The sequence below is a fragment of the Condylura cristata genome, unplaced genomic scaffold, assembly GCF_000260355.1.
Source record: "Condylura cristata isolate star-nosed mole 26May11 unplaced genomic scaffold, ConCri1.0 scaffold00041, whole genome shotgun sequence".
Classification (NCBI taxonomy): Eukaryota; Metazoa; Chordata; class Mammalia; order Eulipotyphla; family Talpidae; genus Condylura; species Condylura cristata.
In genome coordinates, this window is record NW_004567142.1 from 6035033 (window position 1) to 6054211 (window position 19179).

General features: G+C 58.3%; 2 protein-coding genes across 2 annotated transcripts in view; both read left to right on the forward strand.

Moving 5' to 3' along the window:
* The first annotated feature begins 16169 nt into the window (after nt 1-16169).
* Nucleotides 16170-17138, forward strand: LOC101621138 (vomeronasal type-1 receptor 4-like). The gene has a single exon (XM_004694059.1). It carries the CDS (start codon nt 16170-16172, stop codon nt 17136-17138), a length of 969 nt encoding a protein of 322 aa, XP_004694116.1.
* Nucleotides 17139-18834: 1696 nt separating this feature from the next.
* PPP2R1A (protein phosphatase 2, regulatory subunit A, alpha) overlaps nt 18835-19179 on the forward strand; it is an 18251-nt gene continuing 17906 nt past the window's right edge. The window contains exon 1 of the mRNA XM_004694060.2: nt 18835-18996. Coding sequence (XP_004694117.2) covers nt 18835-18996 — 162 coding nt within the window. The remainder of the gene's footprint in view (nt 18997-19179) is intronic.

Below are 19179 nucleotides of genomic sequence, written 5' to 3' on the forward strand. Positions count from 1 at the left end.
TGGGTGGGTGTCAGGCTTTATTCTCTAGAGCAGTATCCAGCAAAGCTTTCGAGAGCCCTAATAAAGGGCAGCTGCCCGCACTGCAGTTGGATCTTAGAGTAAATGGCCTCAAGTTCCAGTTGGCTTTAGCTGCAGACCTGGTTCTCAGCAGAAAGCCCCATCTGCTGGCATGCCAGGGTAAAAATCCAGTGGCATTTATGAAATCAATTCGTATTTAATGAAATAAATTATGGGATAATGTTATTTTGTCCCTAAACTCAGAAACATGAATACGTAATGAAGTAGGATGGGATAGAAACTACATTTTAATAATTCCAGGTTGCATGCTTATTTATTTATTAATAGCTAGGGTAAGGGAACTGTTAGCAGTGAGGCTGCCGAGGTCAGCCAGCAGGCCAGACCGGACTCATGCTCAAAGGTACATGGGTGGACCAAGAGGCCGGCCTGGACTCAGGCTGGTGGGCGCAGGGGTCAAGCAGGAGGTCAGCACCTGATTTCTACACCAGATTAGGTCGCTATTAAAAGAGACACGGAATGAAGTTGGGAGCTGTGAAACCTTGTGCCGTCTAGAGATTAACACAGGGAAAGGAGTCTCGAGCGTGGGACTGGCATTAGGACGCTATTAACCCAGAAGAAATTACATGTGACATGCTTGCTCTATCATCTATTTGCAATTGCATTATTGTCTTTTCTCTGCATGCAGCTTCCCAGCGTCAGAGGATAAGTGTCTTTCTATAGTCATTAGTTCAAGTAGTCTCCAGTCACAGCCTCACAAACCCAGAGCTCTAGAAAAGCATTTTCACCCCAGAAACAAATTCAGACAGCTCATTTCTACATGACTAGGTCGCTATTCCAGCGCCATCCTAAGCTCCTAAGCTTGGAGCTACTACAGGCGCACCTACAGTGACTGGAAAATTTCATCTGTGGTTTGTGTGAGGGAATGTGAACAATAGCTTGAATTCATGATACAGCCCTTAGGTGCCTTACAAATTTGGTTTCCTGGGCCTCCCTGGTGGCACAAGGGGTCAAGATGCAGCACTGTGACGCTATCGGCAGCCACTGCAGCACGAGTTCAATTCCTGGCTAGGGAGGGACCCCCAGGGCGCAGCAGACCTCCCCTCTCCCGGCTGCCCCCTCAGCAGTGGGTTTCAGTGGATCTGCCTGCTCTGCTCCCCACTCTGTCTCTGGTGTCTCCTCTCCCCCCTGCACCTCTGGCCTGCACCTCAGCTCTTAAATGCATAAATAAGTCTTTTTAAAAATTAGGTTTCACTATTTACCCATACATTTCCTCAGGAGGATTTAATTATTAGATAGCCTGGGAGTTGTTGAGGTTGCCCAGGTCTGGGCCCTGATTCTTTCCCCCATTTCATCTCATAGCAAAGGACTCATGCCTCCTCTTCTGATTTTGCCACTGGATCAACTGTGTCCACCCCAGAAGAGACACAAGTAGCGTTGCAGACTTCCTTCACAGAGTCTGCCTCAGACTGAAACAGAAGGTACTCACGGGGGTCTCCCCGGTGGCGCAGCAGGTTAAGGCGCAGTGGGTTAAAGCGCAGCACTAAGCAGCTAGCTGCAGGCCATGGAGCTGACCCCCAGGGCGCAGCAGACCTCTCCTGTCTCCCCGCTGCTCCCCTCAGCCGTGTGCTTTGTCAGTCTTCCTGTTCTGCTCCCCCCCCCCCACCACTCTGTCTGCTGAGTCCTCTGCACCTCTGGCCTGCACCCACGTTCTGTGTGCATAAATAAATAAATCTTAAAAAAGAAAGTACTCACTGGACCCCTTCTCTCTCCCAGGACGTTTGGCTCGAGGCGATGGTCAGGGTGCCCAGCAGTAGTGGAGGAAAGAGTCAGATCCCTAGATATAGGCCTGTGACGTGGTGACTCAGCCCCCTCAGCTGCAATTATCACTTCCCCGAAGCATGATGACAGGGCCGCTTGGAGAAGGAGAACCCTGCCGCAAGACTTTTCTCCCAGTTGCCAACTGTCAAAGACAATTACTGGGTCTTGTGAGAATCTTCAAGGAGATCATTAATGTACCTGGGAGGAATTCTTACTTTTTCAGTCTCTGAAGGTGGCCTGGGCCTCAGGTGAGCAGAGACTGGCAGGAAGCACCTGGATCCCATCCCAAGTTCTACCCAAAATAAAACTAATTCTTTTTTTGTTTTAAGATTTATTTGTACATACAGAACTGGGGTACAGGCCAGAGGTGGTGAGAGGATTCACCAGAGACAGAGTGGGGAGCGTAGGCAGACTGACGAAGTCCACTGCTGAGGAGGGTGGCGGGGAAACACATGGGCTGTGTGGGCCACCTCCCTGGCTGGGGATCGAACTCGTGCTCCATAGTGCTGAGGCTTAACCCCTGCGCCACCAGCGAGGCCCGCATTACTTTTCAATACCTGACACACCCCCAGGGTACACCTGTGATACCCAAATGACGATCTGACGGTCTCTAAGTCTCTGTACCAACCAGCTTTGGTCATTAACTGGGCCTCACTCGCCTTTGGCGTCACCCAGCAAGCACTTAGGTCAACACTGTCTGAGCCTTCAGTCTGTTAACATCACGTGTGTTCGAAACGTCTGTTGTTTCATGTTTGTAATGTGCCTGTCCGGTTCGCTGTCAAGCATGTGTGATACAAACCCCTTCCTGAGCTAGAACAACCTCCACGGCCAGTAGAGAGAAAACCACCCGGCCGTGCGGAGTCGTGACGCTGACGCCTGACTCAACGAGGGCCGAGTCCTCAGGCCCGGAGCTCCGGTGTCTCCAGCGAGATGCGCCCAGACAGCCGGGCGGCTCCACCAGGAGCGTGTGGCGTCTGCAGGGCTGCCTGTCTGCGCCTCCTCCCGTGCCTCTGGCCTGACCTGAGGCGAGTCTGAGGTGAGCCTCTGCTGCTCCCAGCCCACACCAGGGCCGCACCAAGTCTGTTTCTTAATTTTCGCAGCGAGAGGTCCCTAGTGAGCACTGCAGAATGTGCGTGTGTGCGATGCTGGGCTCGTGGAGTAAGGGCCTGGCGTGGGCTCCCACGTAGTTACAAGACTGGGTGTGAGGGTCCGTTGGGCCCACTGTGCAGATTCTGCATGTGCTTGCGCTCGGCAGAGGTCAGCGAGAAAGGGTGTCGCCCAACCACGTAGGCCATGTGGCATGGAATCGTGCCAGCAAGGCCAAGTTCATCAGTTTGTGTAAATAGGCTCAGTGATTTAAAATAGAAATCATTTAGCACTTTTGTGGGTCTCCCTTTGTTTTATTCCATTTCCGGCCAGTACCTTAGCTGGTGGTTCAGCTCAGTGGCATGGAGGGAGCGAGGAGCCAAGGAAGCTGGGACTGAATTCTGGAGGGGTCCTCAAAGGCAAGAAGAAGCCGAGAATCTGGGTGTGAGGGGATACAAAGCAACTCACCCTTCAGGTCAGGACGGAGAAGAACGTCTCCTGGTCCTGCAACACAGCAGAGGGAGCTCGCGTGACGGGGCGGGGGGGACCCAGCCCGGGTCTTTGTCTTCGGTCGCAGACCAGATACCAAGAACCATTTGGGCTTTTTATCCCCGAGGTAGGAGAGTTGCTCTGGCTAGAGCAGGAACTAGCAGAATTTGGGGTGTGTGTGTGTGTGTGTGTGTGTGGTTTTTAAAAATTTATACAAGAGTGGGTACAGGCAGTAAGAGGATTAATCCGTAGCTGAGGGGAGCAGTGGGCGGGACAGGAGAGGTCTGCCGCACCACTTGGGTCACACCCGGGCCGGGGTTGAACTCGTGCTGCTGTGGCTGCGGACAGCTTAGTGCTGAGACTTAACCCCTGTGCCATCAGGGGACGCGGCCCTGGTGTTACAAAGCGTTGATTATGTCAGAAAGGCCTGCTCTTGTTTCTAAGCTCAGTGAATTTTGCCCTTGCCAGGGATGTGGGACTCCCGGTTTTAGCTTGGTTTCAGTGCGAGCGCTGCTCTCCGCACCTGGGGGCTGTGACACCCCTCCAACCAGTCAGTTTTACATTTAGAGGCAAAGGGGGGAGCGTAGGGAGTGGCCACTGTTCTGGCCGCCACAGGCCAGGACATCACAGCCCAAAAGTGGGGTGGGCGTTCAGGGAGCCCTGGAGGCACCCCAGAAGGAGTCAAAATATCTAGTTACAGTCTTTCCGGCTACCTCCTTGCCTGTCACCCCGTTAGATGTTAACGGTCAGGAACAGAGTATATGACCCCAGGATGCAGCAGAAAGTCTACTGACCGGCTCTCTACCTCAAGGTGGACCTGGCTCTGATGACGAAATCGAGGGGCGGGGCAGTCAAAAACGCTGGGCCCCCACAGAGTCCGGAGGGGACCGGCCCCAGTTTCTGCAACCCAGGACAGACCCTTCTCCAGTGACAACCCTAACTATTCGGGGACAGTCTCACAGGGAGCTGCGGGTCTGCAAGCCGGTCTCGTGGCTGGGGCACCTTCTTCCGGAACACCTGCAAGGCCACGCCCGAGCGCCTGGCCTCCTCTCGTGAAACCATCCTGAGGGGCTGAGTGGCCACCGGAGTCCCTGCCTTGAAACAGGCCCTCTGGGGCTTTTCCTGTGCCTTGCTGTGACCCTTGCTGTGATGACAGCAGTCAGGAGATTGTCCAGTGATTGCTGAAGGCCTAAGGCCAATTCTTGTAATTTTCTCCTGATACCAGGAATGGCCTGTGGCACAGTTTAGCCTGCAGGAGAGCCTGGCCCTTGTAGTCTCTGGGCCGGCGCTTGAGGGTTCACACAGCGCCACCCTGCGCGGACCCAAGAACACCACAGGACCCTTCCTTTTTCTGAGTGACTTTCGAAACTTTACTCGAGACTTTTGTTTGGCTTCCTCCAAGCCCCTAACCATGTATTTCACAAAGTGAACTTGTAAGAACATCCGAATTTTATTATTGAAGTTTTAGCCTGGATCCCCCAAGGGAACTGCCTGGGACGCCCTATATCCAGGAAAGCCCATCTGGTTGTCAGGGTGGAGGCTGGAGGCGAGCTCTCAGGCCCCAGGACCTGTGGGTATGTCGGGAATTTGGTGGTTTAAATTCAACAGTGCGGGCCTCCCTGGTAGGGCAGCCGGTTAAAGCACTATGAAGCTGGCCACAGCCGCTTCAACACAAATTGAAGTGACCCACAGGGCGCAGCAGGCCTCTCCTGTCTCCCACTGCTCCCCTCAGCAGTGGACTTTGTCAACCGGCCTGTTCTGCTCCCCACTCTGTCTCTGGTGAGTCCTCTCGCTGCCCCTGCACCTCTGGCCTATACCCCAGTTCTGTGTGCATAAATAAACAAATCTTAGAAAAAATAAATTTGACCATGCACCACTGCAAGTTTTTTAAAACACATATTGGTGTTATTTTTCTGACTAATCCTGGCTTGTTCTCATGCGTAGTTTCCAAAACTCACCCTTTCTTTTTTCTTTTCAAAGATTAATTTATTTATGCAGAGGTGCAAGGGCAGTGAGAAGCTTCACCAGACAGAGTGGGGAGCAGAACAGGCAGATCTAAGAAGTATGCTGTTGAGGGGAGCAGCGGGGAGACAGGAGAGGTCTGCCGCGCCCTGGGGGTCACCTCTGGGGTGGGGATCAAACCAGCTTCGCAGTGCTGCATCCTCACCGGCTGCTCCACCAGGAAGGGCCTCTCTTCTCTTTTTTAGCCAGAAGAGCCATGAATACAGTAGCCACTTCTGGATCACCTGTGAAAATTGTCTCCTGTTTTTTATAGCTACGGCGAAGGAGTTAAACCAGCAGATGATTCCTTCTGTAAAGGACTGTTTTGGGGCCATTTATTTTTAGGGCTTTTACTTTTAGGGTGCTTTTCTCTTTTATTTGGTGGTACTGAAAGGTACCGAAGGCTGAGGCCTATCCAGTGCGTGACATTTTTGTTCCGTTTCCTGTTTTAAATTTCCTGGAAGAGTTCCACAGCTCATGTTGAAAAAACGGCAGCAGGATTTTCATCCCTTATTTATGACGCCTTTTCAGGGTCACCGATTCTTTCTCAAGTTTCTACATCCGCTCGTGTAAGCTGTCGGGGGAGAGAGCCTCCGCTGTGTTCCAGCAGGCATTTTAAATGGGTTACAGGATTATGCTGAGCCACATTCTTCCCTGCTGGTTACCCCACCTTGAAAAGCCCTCCTCAGCCAGTCAGGACAGTGCCGTGGAGGGTGGCCAGAGAACACGCTTCCTGCGCCCAGGACTCGGGTCCTGTGAGGGCGCTGCTCGCCCTGGCGATGGAGTTCTCCGCTTGGACGTCCAGGGCCCAGGACTCAGGACTCCGAGTCTACGTGAACTCACAGCAGGGGAGGCTGGGGAGAGCCAGGCGAGCAGCTGTCCCTCTCCCAGCCCAGGAGCCAAGGGACAGCGACAGAGAGCGCCGCGGCGCTGATGCTTCCAGACTGGCCAGTTGCCGCAGGGACACGTTTTCCGGGTTGGGGCCTCAGAGAGCAGCAGTCGGTTCCGGGTTGAAGTCGGCTTGCAGAGCCTCTACCCTCCTGCACGCGAATGTAGGGTCCGTAGGGCTCTTGGACAACTGGGGCCCCGTTTGGGGCGGCAGACACCCGCAACCTTCCGCACAACAGAGGGCCACCACCTTGCGGTGCATTCGGTTTATTTCCCGCGTTTGCAACATGCAGCAAACGCGGGAGATACCTCGGAAGGTCACATGAGGAGTTCTCACGGGCAGCTGCCCCTCCCTCCATCCGCGCAGAGATGGAAGACACCCGTTCGGGGAAGGCCCTGCGGGGGAGCCCGGACCTAAGGGCCGCGTGGGGTGCAGCACCCTCACCCCGCACACGCACACTGCTCTGCCCCTCGGCGTCAGAGATACGCCACCTGCCCTTTGCCGCGCTGGGTGGACCCGGGGGCTGCTCTGTTTGGAGAAATGATTCAGCCAGGGAGAGACCAGCACGCCGAGGTTTCACGCATCCAGCTTTGTAGGGAAACCAGGAGATGAAACGAACCCCGGGGGTGGGGGGTGGGGCAGTAACGGGAAGACAAACACATGTTCGTCGCACCGTGGGGGTAGGGTGGACGGTGGGGACGCCCAGTGCCGTGAAGCCTCGCCCTTCCGTGGCGCTCGCCCACCTCTCCTGGTGGCCCACGGGTCTGCCCTCACCGGCCGAGCTCACCCATCTCTCCTCCTCCAGTGCACCTGGATCTCCCCAGCTCCCCGAAATTGCCCAGATTGCCCCCAGACAGCCACACTCCCTGTGACCAGTTACGGGTCTCCTGGGTGCCCCTGGTCCTCCGGGACGAGGGGCCTGAGGCGCTCTGCCGAGGCGTCACGCCAGGCGCAGGCCCTGACATGGCTGCTGGCCTGCGGGGTGGAGGGGACAGCGGCGGGCAGTCGGTCTGTGCTTCTGTCTCCTGACGGCCTCTTGTCGCCGCTGTCAGGCGGCCAGCACAGGGCCCGGCCCCCTCCCCCCGGGCCCAGAGGAAGTTTGGCCAAGAGGCTAGTCCCAGAGCTTGGAGGGCTGGTGGGAGTCTCCGTCCAGGGCTTCACCCGCTGGCCCGCTGGGGCGCCCTTTCCGTCCTCCCCTCCCTCGCCCTGTGGAAGGCTCGTCAGTCCCGTGCGCCCGCCTTGGTGTGGGAGCGCCGCTGTGTGCAGGCTGGGGGAAGCCCCGAGGTCCCTGAAGGGTCAGGTGTGCGCCCTCTGGGGCCCGGCCACCCCCAGAATGGACGCTGCTCCCCCACTGGCGCCGGCCCGCCTGTCTTGTGCCCAGTCTGTCCCCTGTCAGGCAGGTGTCTGCACTCACCTGCGTCAGGGGCCTCAGAGGCGACCCTGCCGGGGCCTTCCCAGCGTGATTTCCGGTCATGTGTTCCCTGGGACGAAGCCCCTGATCCATGTTGGGGTTCAGTGAGCGGGGTTCTTGCGTTCCCCGGAGAACGCCCTCCGCAGTTTCCCACTCAGCGGCCATGGTGAGTTTATGAAGCAGAGAGACATTCACCCGGACATGAGCAGGCAAAGGCTGTCTTTATATTTTAACATAAATTTATTTATTAATTTAATTTATGCAACGACTGCTTTCCTTTCTCAAGTGTAGACACCACAGAATTCCCTCCACCAGTTCACCCGTGCACGATCACCGCAGGCCCTTGCCCTGTTCGCCCCTGCTCGTCTCTGATTGGTAATTGTCTTTCTTTCTTTTTTTTTTTTTCTTAAAGATTTATTTATTCATGCATACAGAACTGGGGTACAGGCCAGAGGTGTGCATGGGGGATGAGAGCATTCACCAAAGACTGAGCGGGGAGCAGAACTGGCAGATGCACTGAAACACACCGCTGAAGGGAGCAGCAGGGAGACAGGAGAGGTCTGCCACGCCATGTGGTCAGCTCCCTGGCCGGGGATCGAACTCATGTTGCAGTGGCTTTGATAGTTCCATAGTGCTGTGCTCTAACACACTGCGCCACCAGGGAGGACCCCAAGGCACTTTTTAGACAAAACCACATGTACAAGAGCCGGGACCACTGTCAAGACTGGTCTCCCAAGACAGACACACACAGGAGGAACCCAGGCATTCGCCCCAGGCGCATTTCCTGCTCCTCACGGGGAGCCTGCCAAGCGGCCACCCAGGCTGGGCAACGTACCAGGACCCGTGGCCGAGCTGCGGAGTCACTCAGCGGGGGGCAGAGCAGAATAGTCTCTGCAGGAAAGAGGCAGGCGCTGGCGGCCGGCCCGAGGACACTTAGCCAGGACAGAGGAGCCCGCACCAGGAGAGGGCCCGGGAAGGGCTGCCACGGATGAGAGCCACGTCAGGGTCCCCGGGCAAGCTCAGGGTCCGTCTAGGGGAACAGAGTGGGGGCCGTGGGGGTTCTGGGCTGGCCATTTGGGGCTTATGTCCTAATACAGGTAAACTGGTGATTTTCAGCACAGAGTTTTCAGTTCTTACTTGTTACTCGCTTTTTGTTCCTGTTACGTGCCCCCGGGGTCCAGTCCCCATCTAGATCTAACCTCTCAGTGAGGACTGGAGCCGGGCCCAGTCTCCAGCTTTCCTCAAGCAGCAGCAGGTGGGGACGCTGCTCTCCGGGATGCGAGGCCTCAGGACAGGCGCAGCCGCTTGACTGGCCACCTCAGACCACGAAGGCCTCTCTGACAGGGGCCAGGGCCCTGCCTTCCGGGTCTCCCTCCAGAAGCCGCGGGGCTTCCTTTGGCTCCCGCGGTTCCCCTGGTGTGTGAACACCTGAGCCGCCAGGTGAGTGTTTGCAGGCACCACCCGTCACCTCCGCACGGAGAGCCGCGGGGCTGCTGGCTGGCCGGGGCGGGCCTCTCGGCTCATGAGCAGAAAGGGGCTGAGGGCCGGGAAGCAAGTGGAGACCAGGGCTGTGGCCTTCACCACCCACCCCTCAGGGTGGGGCAGGAGCGCCACGTGCACTTGGAGGGCGGAGGCCAGGGAGTGGAAGGACACGAAAGTGGCCGCCAGGAGGAGCACGTGGCGGGTGGCCCTGGACTCGGCCGTGGACCCCTGGGGCGCCCGGCAGCCGCGCAGGCGCCAGGCCCGCTGCCGGTGCCTGTGGAGGAAGAGCGCCATGGAGCCGCTGGCCCAGAGGATGAGCAGGGACAGCAGCAGCTCTGGGAAGCTGGACAGCACTGCGAACACGGCCCCCAGCGCCGCCTCCTGGCCTGCGGAGGGACAGGGCTCCCCGGCCCCCCCCCTCGCCTCGTCTGCGCTCTCCCACGCGCCCGCCGCGTACAGCACGTACCCAGGAAAGATGAAATGGACGCACAAGGACAGAGCCCAGCACAGGGAGGTGGACAGGCGCACGCACTTCGGGGCCGGGAGCCCGAGGCGCTTCCAGCGGGGGCTCCTGGGGCTGACGGTGACGGCCTGGAACACGCTCAAGAGGCAGGTGGTGCCGATGGACACGGCCCGGCCCACCCGCTGCACGTACAGGAGCAGCCTGCACCCCGAGTCGCCGAGGGGAGAGTTCAGCCCCAGAGCCACCATCACCTGGGGGACGCCTTTGGAGAGAAGCACCAAGACGTTGGCCGCCGTCAGGTGCGAGAGGATCAGATCCGTGTCGCGCAAGCCCCCCTGGCTGCGGTAAAGGAGGAGGTAACGGCACAGGAGGGAGAGGTTGCCCCAGACCCCCACGAGGATCTGGGCGAGGACGAGAATCCCTACGCCCCAATCCCGGAGGGGGCCCCGTGGCTCCGCCCCTCTGCCTCCGTGGCGGCGTGGTAGCACTCATACTTACTACCAAAAAGCCTCTCGGCTGAGTTGGGACACAAGGGGGGGCTGTGGTTTCGGGGCGCCCAGGGAGTGCCCTCGGCTTCCAGCGGCATGAAGAGACGGAGAAACAGGCCTGAAAGTCTCACGGGAAAGGCGACCCTCCAGACGCACGAGATGTCGCGGGCTGAGTCCGGAGAAGCGGCCCTGGAAGAGAGTGTCCGCCGCCTTCACCACACAGCGCGGAGGCGGCCCGGGGCGCCGGGGGCGCCTCGGACCCTGCTCCCACAGCGGCGCGGACGGTCAGGTCGAAAGCGGCGTTACAGGAAGGCGCGCGAGTCTGCTCCTGCAGCCCGGGGCCAGGCCAAGGCCCGAGCAGCCCAGAACACTAACCGTGGCCGAGACTTGGCCAGCCCTGAGGGAACCGGACGGCGCCCACGCAGGGCTGCAGGCACAGAGAGGGGTCCAGAGCGGGACCGAGACAGGGAGGGGAGGGGAGACGCGAAGAGGGGAAAATGGAGGGAGGACGGGGCAGAGAGGGAGACCGCGGGCACCCGGAGCTGCACACGGGCCAGGCGCGGGGCCCACCGGGGAGAAGACGGCAGCAGAAGCGACCACCCACCGCGGGCAGCAGAGTGAGGGCAGCACAGAGCCCGGGACCAGTGGACACCTCAGGGAGCTGCCGGAGGCCAGTGCGAGCCTGGGCGCCACCACTGGGCAAGGACGCCAGGGCATGTCTCCCAGGATCAGCACCAGCAGCTCCGGCTGCCCCTGAGGAGACTCGGCATTGCCTGTTGGGAAGTGTAAAATGAACACCCGAGATGACCTCAGCCCCCAAAGGGCCCTGCCAGGCCAAGACAGGAGACCCCATCTCCTGTTCAAATGGGAGGGTGCAGGCCATAGCTGCTGCTGCTCACAGTGGCAGGGCAGGACCGTGGGGTCCAGCAGCTGCACAGAACAGGATTTCAGCAGTCTGGGGGGGCTCGGGGACCCAGTTCACAGCCACATCTTCCTTGTTACAACGTGGAAGTAACCCAGTATCCACAGAGGATGAATGGTCCAGGCAGTGGAATATTATGCAGCCCCGAATGGAAAGACATTAGGAGAAACGCTGTAACTGCAGATCTGGAGACAGGGTCTTAGGGAGCGACCAGGCGCAGAGGACAGGGACTGTCCAGTCCCACCTCTGCAGGGGCTGACGGCAGTGCAGGCTCAGAGCCTGATGCCAATGGCGGGGCCGGGCTGAGGGCTGGGAGGGGCTAGCGCTCCATGGCGAGGAAGGTTTGCACGAGGAAGAGAGATTGGGAATGACGGTGAGGATACGATCACGCAGACACGGTTTGTCTGAGCACTGAGCTGCTATAAACTGAAAACAGAGTCACCAAAGGAAAATCCACATGGTGGTTTTATTTGCATTTCTCCATTACGCGGGGTGACCCACAACTTCCCTTGTGCGCTTCGTTCCCTTCCCTTTTTTATTGCTTGCTTGTTTATTATTATTATTGAGTTTGCTATTTGTATGTATATATTTTAAAATATTTATATGTACAAGAACTGGGGTGCAGGTCAGAGGTGCAGGGGGTGAGAGGATTCATCAGAAACAGAATGGGGAGCAGAACAGGTAGATGGATGAAGTACACTGCTGGGGGGAGCAGCGGGGAGACAGGAGAGGCCTGCCGCGCCATGGGGGTCACCTCCAGGGCGGGGATCGAACTCGCACCAAAGTGGCCGCGGCCAGCGTGCAGTGCTGCACTGTAACCCGCTGCGCCACCAGGGAGGCCCCTGTTTTGCATCTGAACCTCTTCTCAGCAGTACGTGGTGCATGTATCCCACTGTTCACGTTGCCAGTTGTCCCGCTGTGTGGAGGCTTTGAGCCACTTGCTTGATTTTGCTTTTGCTTCCCTTGCTGGGATGGAGGAGTCCCCACGCGCATCTCCAAGGCTGTCACGACAGCCTCCGTCCATGTTTTCCTCGACGGAGCTACGACCTCGGGTCCTCCGCGGGGCGTCTGGTGCGCTTCACATTAATTTTCACGTTTCACCTCCACGTGAGGTCGCCCGGTTTCCCCAGCACTGTCTGTGGGAGACCTCTCGCGCTAGCGAGCTATTGTCTCTCTGACGTAAGCGTCGTCCAGCGAGCGTGGTCTCATTTCTGGACACTCACAGACATTTGTCCCTGAGCCGAAGCTAGAAACCGCATAGAGATTTCTGTAAGGCGAGGCCACCGCAGCCACGTTGCGAGAGCGATAGCGGTAGCAGCTCCGCTGGGCCCTACAATGTTGATGGTGATTGTGCCTGTGGAGAGGGTTTGTGCGGTGTTCCCCACAGGTATGGTGGTAAAAGCTAAAAGTGGGGAATGTAGCCTGGGACAGAGGCCAGGGACTGTTGCAGGGGGCCCCACCCAGGGGCTGGCTGTGAAGACAGCCTCAGGGAAAGGCCAGCAAGGACAGGCTTGAGGAGGGGCTTCCTGGAGAGGAGGGGAGCGACTGGGCAGAAATAGAGGGAGGCGGGGCAAGGTGGCTTGTGCCCTGGCTCCGGGATTCAAGGTTTGAGCTCCAGACTGGAGTCAGGGCAGCATTTTGGGGGCCAGTGATTTGAGCCCCAGACCGGGCTGTTGTGGGAGAAGGCCGCTGCAGACCTCTGAAGGCGGAGGCCATAGGAAGCGGCTTCGCAAGTAGCCGAGTGACCGAGGCGGTTCCTGCCTGGCCGGGCTGCGTGGTTGAGGCCGTTGCTGGGCTCCTTTGCGGCTGTGGCTCCATGCTGAGAGTCGCTCGTCAGTGCTGTGCTGGGGCATCCTGCAGCTCTGGGAGCGTCTCCTGTCTGCCTTCTGTGTCTCCGTGAGTTGGAACCCGGCCTGGAGTCTGGCTGCTGCGGGCCCCAGGTGTCAGAGGCAGGAGGGCGCCATCTTGGACACGGGGCCTGTTTGGGAGAGGAGCGGCCCACCTCAGTGGCGGGAAGGCGCCATCACAACGGTCTTCGTGCAGGACAGTGCCGGACACGACTTTGGGTGCCGTGAACGGCTGTTATCGGCCTCAGTTGCTCTTGTTTTTCCCGCCTGTTAAATAAACCCCTCTGCTGTTTCCTGAGCCTCTGCAGCCTTGCAGCGGTGCGCAGGTGAAGAACCCGGACAGAATTTGGCAAAGCATTTGGGCAGCGAGGCCTTGGCCACTTTGGGGTCCTCCGCCACCCAGTATCAGAGCCAAGTGGTGACGGAGCCCACATCAGGCTAAAGCAGAGAGCGCTGTGGTGGTTCCCAGAGGTGGGAGAAAGTGGGGTGGCTTTGGGGTTAAAGCCCTGCAGGTGGCCAGTCAATGGGCCGTGAGGTGGGAGCACCTAAGAGCCCAGGGCCTCACTGTCCGGCTGCTAAGGAAGGGAGAGCCCGGCGTGGCGCAGTGAGCGCCCAGGCCTTGCTGTGTCGGGTGCCCCTGACGCCTGTGGCGCCCCAGCCCCAAGGCTCATGGCTGCGAGGCATGAAAGGGGCCTTGAGCGGGTCGTGCAGGAGCGGACAGCTCAGCAGCGGCCATCATGGGCTCCCCGGGCTTCTCTCCCCCATCACCTCATCCCCTGCCCCTCCAACTGCTGTCATTTGAAGCAGTTAAGTGAGTTTGACTTGCCTACTCTTTGGACACCCCTTCAGCTATCAGCACTCAGTGCGCCCCCTACCAACGCCCCCCCCCGCCTGTTCCACCCCAGAGACCGCCCTGCTTCTTCCCGCCGTGTCCTGACCCCTCACCCCCTCCTTGCTCCTGAGGAGCCTGGCCTGTCCACCCCGGCGCCGTCAGACGTCACTAGGACTCCCCACCCCCTCCACAGCCACTGCGCCCCACTGCGCCCTCTCTGCCCCATCCTGTGTCCACTGCCCTCTGGCCACCTGCCAGCCACTGGGCAGCCCCGGCCGCCCTCTTCCGCCTGTGTCCGTGCAGGGCCCACCCTCCGAGTCTGGCTATACCCAGCTCAGTACCCCACGTGCCGGGGTTCCGGGTCCCACACGCTCTCGTCAGGCCCTGTCTCCTCTGTGAGCGCCACTGCCCCTCGGCGTCACCACCGCCCTGCGGCCCTGACTCAGGTGGGTGAGTCCCTTGGTGAGCACAGCCTCTCGGGACGCCTCCTGGCGCAGGCCCCAGTCTGCCCTGGTCATTCTGGGGAGCCGCTGTGTGCCCCAGGGCCCAGGGACGCTGAGTGTCCCCAGTGTCTCTGGAGAGCCGCTGAGGACCCTAAAGCTGTTCTTGGCAATTAGCAGCAGGAAAAGTTTTCCCGACTCTTCTGAGCTCCCAGGCCTGTCACTGACCTTGCAGCTCTGGGGGACACGGTAATTACAACTCAGTGTCACACACTATATCTCGGGCTACTCTGTGACTGGCACAAAGATGCAGGCTGAGCCCTGACCTGAGACCAGCGCCTGGGCGGCAGGAAGCCAGTGAGTCGCTCTGTCCTCATGGGGGCGGTCAGGGAGGGGGCCGGGTGGGCGAGAGCACTCAGGCAGGAGGGGACCGGCTTCTGGAGCTGAGCCTGGGCAGGCATCTCCTGAGGTCGCGAAGACAGCAGGCTGCAGGCCCCCACCGCTGAGGGTGACTGGCCCCCTGGTTTGGGCTCCTTAGGCTTCAGGTTCATGCTGACTCCCCTGGCCTCAGATGGCCCCAGGGCCTCACTGTTGAGCCTCCTCAGTCGGGGCCAGGGGGCCAGGGGCGTCTGTGGGCCTCCCTGCAGGTGAGACAGAGCCGGGCGCTCCCCAGGCCCCTCTGTCCAGCAGAGAGTGCATCTGAGCCCAGGAGGGAGACTGTTCCGACTCGGGGTGCGTGAGGGGCTCAGTGGGCAGTGGCTGTGGGTCCCCACTTGGGAGTTTTCCCCGTTGATGTTAGCACAGCGGCACTTAAGGAGAATAAAGCTGACGGAGCCAGACGACACTTGCTGGCGTAAAGTATCTTGCAACAGGTCTGCCGCTTACCTGCGATCGGTCCCGATCAGATGCTCATCGAGCCCGCGGGAGACAAGGCCTGGGCCTGCCCTTCCCTCCCCGTGCGCCGTCCCTTGTTCCGGCTCGTCACCGGCCTTCCTGGCCCCAGCCTTGCGGCTCAGGTGCTCACAGCTCAGGCCGCAGCCCCCTCCGTCTGTCCTGGGGGCTCAGGTGTGTGCTGGCGGCGGGTGCCAAGGCTCTGAGGCAGCTCGGCTGCTCCCCCTCTACGCCCAGGCTCCTGGCAGAGTCAGGACACCCTGGCCCTGTGCTGGGGACCCCGGGGCTCCACAGCTTCAGCAAAGGGAAAAGCTGCCTAATACTAAAATAAGAAATGGAAACTTGGTGTCTACCAGGGTTTAAGTAAAGTGCTGTGGCTCCCAGCGATATTGCTAAAATCCAGTTACATCTGGTTGTGATTAAAAAAAAATTGTTTCTTTATGCACACAGAACTGGGGTACAGGCCAAAGGTGCAGGGGGTGAGAGGATGCACGAGAGACAGGGTGGGGAGCAGAACAGACACATTGATAAAGTTCACTGCCCGGGGTGGGCAGCAGGGAGACAGGAGAGGTCTGCTGCGCCTTGCGGGTCACCTCCGGGGTCGGGGATCAAACTACACTGAGGTGGCTGCGGCCGGCTTGCAGTGCTGCGCTTTAACCTGCCGCGCCACCAGGGAGGGCCTTATCTGGTGGTGATGTACCTGGAACCCCAGTGTGGGCTCAGTGTCCTGTGTTTGTCCCCCCAGCCAGGTCCAGCTCTCCACTCAGCCCCAGCCGGTGAGTGAATCTGCTCAACACTGGGGTCCGTCTGTGCCTGTGCGCCCTCTTCTTCTTGAGGACCGACTGTGCTGCCTCGGGAGTCCATGAAGAAGGACCTGTCCCGCCTGGGGGTGCTGGCTTATGTTCAGCCACTGCAAGTGTCCAAGGACTGAGAGCCCTTAAGTGAACGCGCCAGACTGGGGGCTGTGCTGGGACGGGAGAGGTCAGGGCTGCAGTGGACATGATCGGGGCAGCTGAGCCTTGCGATCCCCTTCCCGGTTCCCGGGGAGGCTCCTCCTGCAGGAAGGTGGGGGTCAGCGGCTGAGCAGACAGGATGGAGCCCCGGGATTTGGTGGTAGGGACTGTCATCTTGTTGCAGAGTGTCTTAGGGATCGTGGGGAATTTCTCTCTCCTTTCCCATCAGATTTTCCTTAATCTTACAGCCTCTAGACTGAGGCTCACGGATTTGGTTATCAGGAACCTGATTGTGGCCAATTTCATGCTCCTGTTCTCTAGAGGAATTGGCTATGTCGTCACATATTTTGGCTGGTGTGAAGAAAGTGATTTTGGGTGCAAGTTTCAATTCTATATAGGAGGAGTGGGCAGGGGCGTGTCCATCAGCACCACCTGCCTCCTGAGTGTGGTCCAGGCCAGCACCGTCAGCCCCCGGGGCTCCACGTGGGCGGGGCTGAGAGACAAAGCTCCCAGGTACACCTGCCCCTCTCTCGCCCTGTGCTGGGTCCTGAGCCTACTGGCTAATGTCCTCTACCCCATGTTCATGTCTAGTATTCATAGTCACAAAAATGACACAAGCAGGAAAATATTTGGAGAGTGTTCTTCTGTGCGTCACGACACAGCCAGAGACTTCTTACATGGCGCTCTGCTGTCCTTCCCCGACGTTGTGTTTTTTGTGACCATGGCCTGGGCCAGCGGCTCCCTGGTCTGCACCCTGTACCGGCACAGGCAGCGCGTCCGGCACCTGCACAGCTCCAGGGCCGCCCCGGCGTCCTCCCCCGAGTCCAGGGCCACCCGCACCATCCTCCTCCTGGTGAGCACCTTCATCTGCCTTAACTCCATTTCCTCCATCATGAACACTGCTTTGTCTGTTATTTATAATCCCGACTTGTTCCTTTTAAACTTCAATACAGTGATCATACTGTGTTTCCCCACCCTCTGTCCCTTTCTGCTCCTGAGCCGGGAGCCCAAGAGGTCTCAGCTGTGCTCTGCCTGTACGGCCAAATCCCCCGCCCTTTGCAAACACGTGCACCGTGTGCAGGTGCGCGGTTGTTTAGTCGCTTCATAACCCACCCAAAACCCCCGTCCTAAGTGTGGTCGTGAGCGACTACGGCTTGGGGACAGGCTGAGCAACCTCTTCAGAGCAAGTGTCTCTGGACCGGTCACTGTCCCCACGCCTGTACGCTGTCCCTAATGCTCCTGTGGGCACCCGGTCTTGCTCCACATTGTTCACCCTGTGTGCGACACCACTTCCTGACTCTGATATTTGGAGACGCCTCACCTGCGCCACCTGAATTGTCACAGTAAACTCTTAAGGAATATCCCGCATGGAGCGTAGGACGCATGGAAGCGGAACCGTGGGCTCAGAGCTGTTCTGAGGGGAGATACCCACAGCGAGTCTGGCTTCGGGAGCCAGGGTTGGGTTTGCACATTCATCTGAGGGAGCGGAGCCCTGGCTTGGATGGCTCTGTGAAGGCGACTCCGGGTGGGAGCGTCCTCTGGCGGAGCTGGCTGAAGCAGGGGCTGGGCCGGGCAGGCCACACGTACATCTCAGCTCACTGGGTGAAGGTGGCATTCAAGACGTGCTTTGCGTGGAGCTGGGGTGATAGGAGCAAGATTTCTCCCGGGTGAGGGTGATGTGAGGAGTTTGCAGAGCGAGACTGGAGGTGCCCACTGTGGTCCCTCGGGGTGGAGACGCCCTGAAACTGGCACCTGGGTGACGCACGTGGCAGGAAAGAGCTGGACCCTCCGTGTTCAAGGCACCAGGTGGGCGTGTCCCCGGTTTCGGGAGGGACGTACATAGTTTGCTCTGATTGGCATCTGGAGCTGATGCAAAATATGAAGCAGTTAACAGTAAGAGAATCAAAACTCTCATTTTGGCTGACTTGTTCGCTCCTATTTGAGCTCCTGTGAAACGCTTCCTTAATGGTCACAAACTAGACCACAAAAAGAAGACAAGCAGAGACACGTTCTCCCAACTGTATTATGCCCCCCCAGATCCGTGAGGTGTCAGATATGGTGTGACATGACCTGTGTGAGCATGTGCAATGTACGCACCCGTACATGTGTCCACCTAGGGCCAGTCAAGTCCTTTATATGTTAGAAATTTATAACGAGAAAAAAAATTCTATTAATGACCATAGTGATATTTCTTAAAGTTTATATTTTCAGATGTGGCTACTGCTACATAACTATTTGTGAAAATAAATGTTTAACACTATTTTCGTGTTTAACCACAGCTCTTCAAAATACCCTAATGTCCACGGTAACATTTACTTGATCTTAAAAGTTGCAATTTGTCCTTCAGCTTAATATAATATTGATAATTTGGGCACAGTAGAATTGCTTTTCTTATTTTATCTATGGTAGCTTCTTTCCCATGGTTTAAATAGTAATTGTGTATTAGAAACGCGCTTTACACGTCTACATTATAATTGCCCCATCTTTGAAATTTGTTTGCTCAGTACTGTTTGATTACTTTGAACTTTCAATCTACTTCTGAGAGCTTAGTCACCGTTAGTCACTGCAGCCACCTTTGCTGTCAGGGTACAAATGATAAAGTGACCATGCAGTCTGCATTATGCTCAGCTCGACACGGCTGGGAGCCATGCAGACGGGAGTAGGAAAGGGAGTAAGATACAGTCAAGCAGGAGGCCGGCAACGTCTACCTGCCGAAGGCTGTCATCGTTCCAGAGAAAGTGGAATCAGGGCAAACAGAACCCAGATGGCCCAAAGGGAGCAGCTGACTGAAGCCCGATGTTACAATGGGCAACAACCAGCCAGGACGAGTCCCCAAGGCAGGAGAAGCCGGCAAAAAAGCCCTTCCTGAGCTCCCAGGACGGGAGACCCAGGTCTCCGTGACAGGTGATCGAGTGGTGGGCCTGGACTCTGCAGAGCGAGTCTCGCCCAGCCTCGCCTCGCCGGAGGTGGCGTGGTGCTGCCCAAGGGGCAAGAAGCCTCCCAGGCCTCCAGCGGCCTGCACCTGTGCCTGCGAGGGCGGGGTGGCTGTTTGTGGGAGGCGAGGCGGGGCCGCGCCCTGTGGGTGCGGGCAGACGCAGGGGTCCAGTCGCAGCCCCGGCTCGGCGGTGGGGTGGGGGGCGGTCCCGGCG

What these genes read in the sequence shown, in the direction of transcription:
- LOC101621138 (XM_004694059.1), top strand. Translation starts at nt 16,170, where the DNA reads ATGGAGCCCCGGGATTTGGTGGTAGGGACTGTCATCTTGTTGCAGAGT.